The 2561-nt window shown below is 49.4% G+C and overlaps 2 protein-coding genes across 12 annotated transcripts in view; both read right to left on the bottom strand.

Annotated features, from left to right (window-relative positions):
• LOC100533391 (myosin heavy chain, non-muscle) overlaps positions 1-2561 on the bottom strand; it is a 98113-nt gene that overhangs the window by 77404 nt on the left and 18148 nt on the right. The gene's annotated exons all lie outside the window — the stretch shown is intronic.
• LOC101853927 overlaps positions 346-2561 on the bottom strand; it is a gene marked incomplete at its 5' end in the record, with an annotated part of 6415 nt that continues 4199 nt past the window's right edge. The window contains 2 exon segments of the mRNA XM_005096451.3: positions 346-1188; positions 1747-2551. Of these exon segments, the coding sequence (XP_005096508.2) occupies positions 419-1188; positions 1747-2551 (1575 nt within the window).

Here is a 2561-nt window from a genome sequence, read left to right as displayed (position 1 = left end):
CCCCTTGGCTCCTTCTTACTGCTGTCTTTCAGCCACACCTCTGATCTTCTGGTAGGAAAGATCTTCACCTTGCCTTCTCGAACAAGGATGAAAAACCTCGGAGGTCCCGTGCGCAAATTGCACACACGTTAAAGATCCCTTGGTGGTCCAAAATCGATAAGAGTAGGCTTCGGCCGCCACCCGGGCAAAATTCAAATTTCCTACCAACTGAAAATGCTTGGTGTGTCCCGGGTCTCATATGACCTTATGCAGTTGTGAGCGCCGAAAACACTTACAAAAAAAAAAAGAAAAAAGAAAAAAGAAAAAGAAAAAGAAAAAGAAAAAAAAAGAAAAAAACAAGAAACATTTGACGGAGTCACACACCGAGAAGTCGAGACATTTTATAACCAAACATTAGCTATAAAGTACAAGTAAAAGTTTAAGAAGGAGAGATTAAATCAAACTGTATCTTTCCGTGTGTGTCATATTCAGTCACTACCAAAGGATTGTTGAGGCTTTTGTTTGCCGCTGACGACCAAAAGTGATCAACCAATCGTTTGTTGTAGGACGGGTCACGTGGTGTGGACGTTATATACTCTCTGTTCCACTCGCTGGTCGTTGATTTCCGTACATGGTGCACGGACAGCACCGTATTGGTCACTGTAACCACGAGGTGAGGCAACCGTTGGGAACGAGCTTCTAGAAAAGGTATCAGTGTTTGGTCGTCAATGGTTAGATCGGGGACGTCATCCAAACGTACACCGCGGGAATACATGACGTAATACAACGTTCCTTCATCCGCCATATTGAGCTGGCCGAGTTTTGATGACTTCCGGAGGGCTCGGTGAAAAGACGACAGCGAGTCCGACAAGACAGAGCAGGAAGTCACAAACGACCTTCCGGTGAGCAAAACGGGCATGGGTTGAATGCCAGTGTCAGAAAAAGTGTCTGTTCGAACGTTGTAGTTTCGATTCGTTTCTGCGAATGTCCTTCGAATGAACGCCGAGACGGACTCCGGGTGAGCCCCAGGCGTAGAGGAGGCATCTCTGGAGGTGGTGAGGTGGAGGAGTGAGAGGAGAGTGTGGAAGAGGGAGGAGTCGAAGACTGTGCTAGCCTGGATGTAGCCGTAGAACGTGGACTGGAAGCGGGATCTGACGCGGCTAGCCATCTCTCGGAACACCGGAACTCCGTCCTGGTTTCGTTTCGGAACTGTGGAGACAAAAGTGACAATATAAATGGTCGCGTCATTTGGAGAAAAGCAAAAGTTTGGTTGAGGCGAGTACGCCTCTTGTTACTTGATACTTGTTACTTGATACTTGTTACTTGTGTGAAGGAGCGACATCACTGCACAAGGGTCATCCCCATAAGCGCGCCGTCCCCCGAAGAAGCACATCTCCAAGTGTGTAGATGCTGACGGTTCCAAGCAATGGTTGATTCCATAGCCTTCTGCTCCTCCCACTCAGTCTTGATCTTGTGCAGGCGCGCAGAGAGTACACCTCTACGACCCTTGAAGCATACATCAGAATGTAATTGGGCTACAATCAGAATACCGAGAACGTATCTACTTCAAAACTAGTAATGTCTATACAACATCGGAAAAGTAACTGTCCATAGATTTCAGGCATAAGTTTGAAAAGGTTATAATCGCGCTAATCTTGGTAAATAGTTGTATACAATCACCTGGAAAACACGATATGTATAATTTGTATACAATCACCTGGTAAACACACTATGTATAATTTGCATGTATAATTTGTATACAATCACCTGGAAAGCAGGGCCAGCCCAGCGTGTTGGCCGTGGCCACGTTCATGCGGCTGTCGGAGAAGAGGACGGGCTGGACAAACGGGCGCAGGCGATCCAGACTGACCCAGAAGCCCCTGCGCGTCAACTTCTCCACGTCGTAGAGCGGGTCCGGCCACCAGGTGAACAAGGTCAGCAGCGGTGACCTCTGGCCTGACTCGATCTGCTGTGCCAGGGTTCGGAGCCTGTCGCAGAGGGATGGGTCAACTGTGTGAATCTCCTCCAGCCACGTGACAGACGTGTTGTGGCAGAAAAAGGCCTCTGTGAACAAAACCGTGACGTTTTGTGGCGATGTGCTGCCGTCTGGCTTGTTCGGGGTTTTGGCGTCGTGGGATTTTTTGGACTCCAGTTGTTGAATCCTTTTGAGGGTGCCGGCGTTTTCGATTGCGAAATTATGTTCGCCTTTTATTCGAATCTTTGCGCCGTAGTTGAGGTCAGAATTACGTAACTCTTCGTTCTCTGGAAGTGTGAGAAGACTCGCCTCCGTCTCGTCTATGAGTCCCAGCTCCCTCAGAGTCCCGGCGTCCCTGAGAAGGGCCTTGACCCCGGCTCTGTAATCTGTCTCGTTCTGGAAGACTCCTCTGGAGCAGCGGTGGTCGTAGAGGACCCGCCTGTTGGGGCAGGTCTCCCGCAAGTAGGCCAGTAGGTGGACTGTGTGGTAGGCGTGTCGGAGCGCCAACTGGCGGGAGATACATTCTCTTTCCAGTTGGAGGTAGGGGAACGTGTTTTCCAGATTGTCTCTGTGGCTGATTTCGTCGGTGTAGAATATCTGGAGTGGG

The sequence above is a fragment of the Aplysia californica genome, unplaced genomic scaffold (assembly GCF_000002075.1).
Source record: "Aplysia californica isolate F4 #8 unplaced genomic scaffold, AplCal3.0 scaffold00129, whole genome shotgun sequence".
In the NCBI taxonomy this organism is placed as follows: domain Eukaryota; kingdom Metazoa; phylum Mollusca; class Gastropoda; order Aplysiida; family Aplysiidae; genus Aplysia; species Aplysia californica.
Note: the sequence above shows the minus strand (reverse complement) of the source record. Positions and strands in the feature narration are given on the sequence as shown.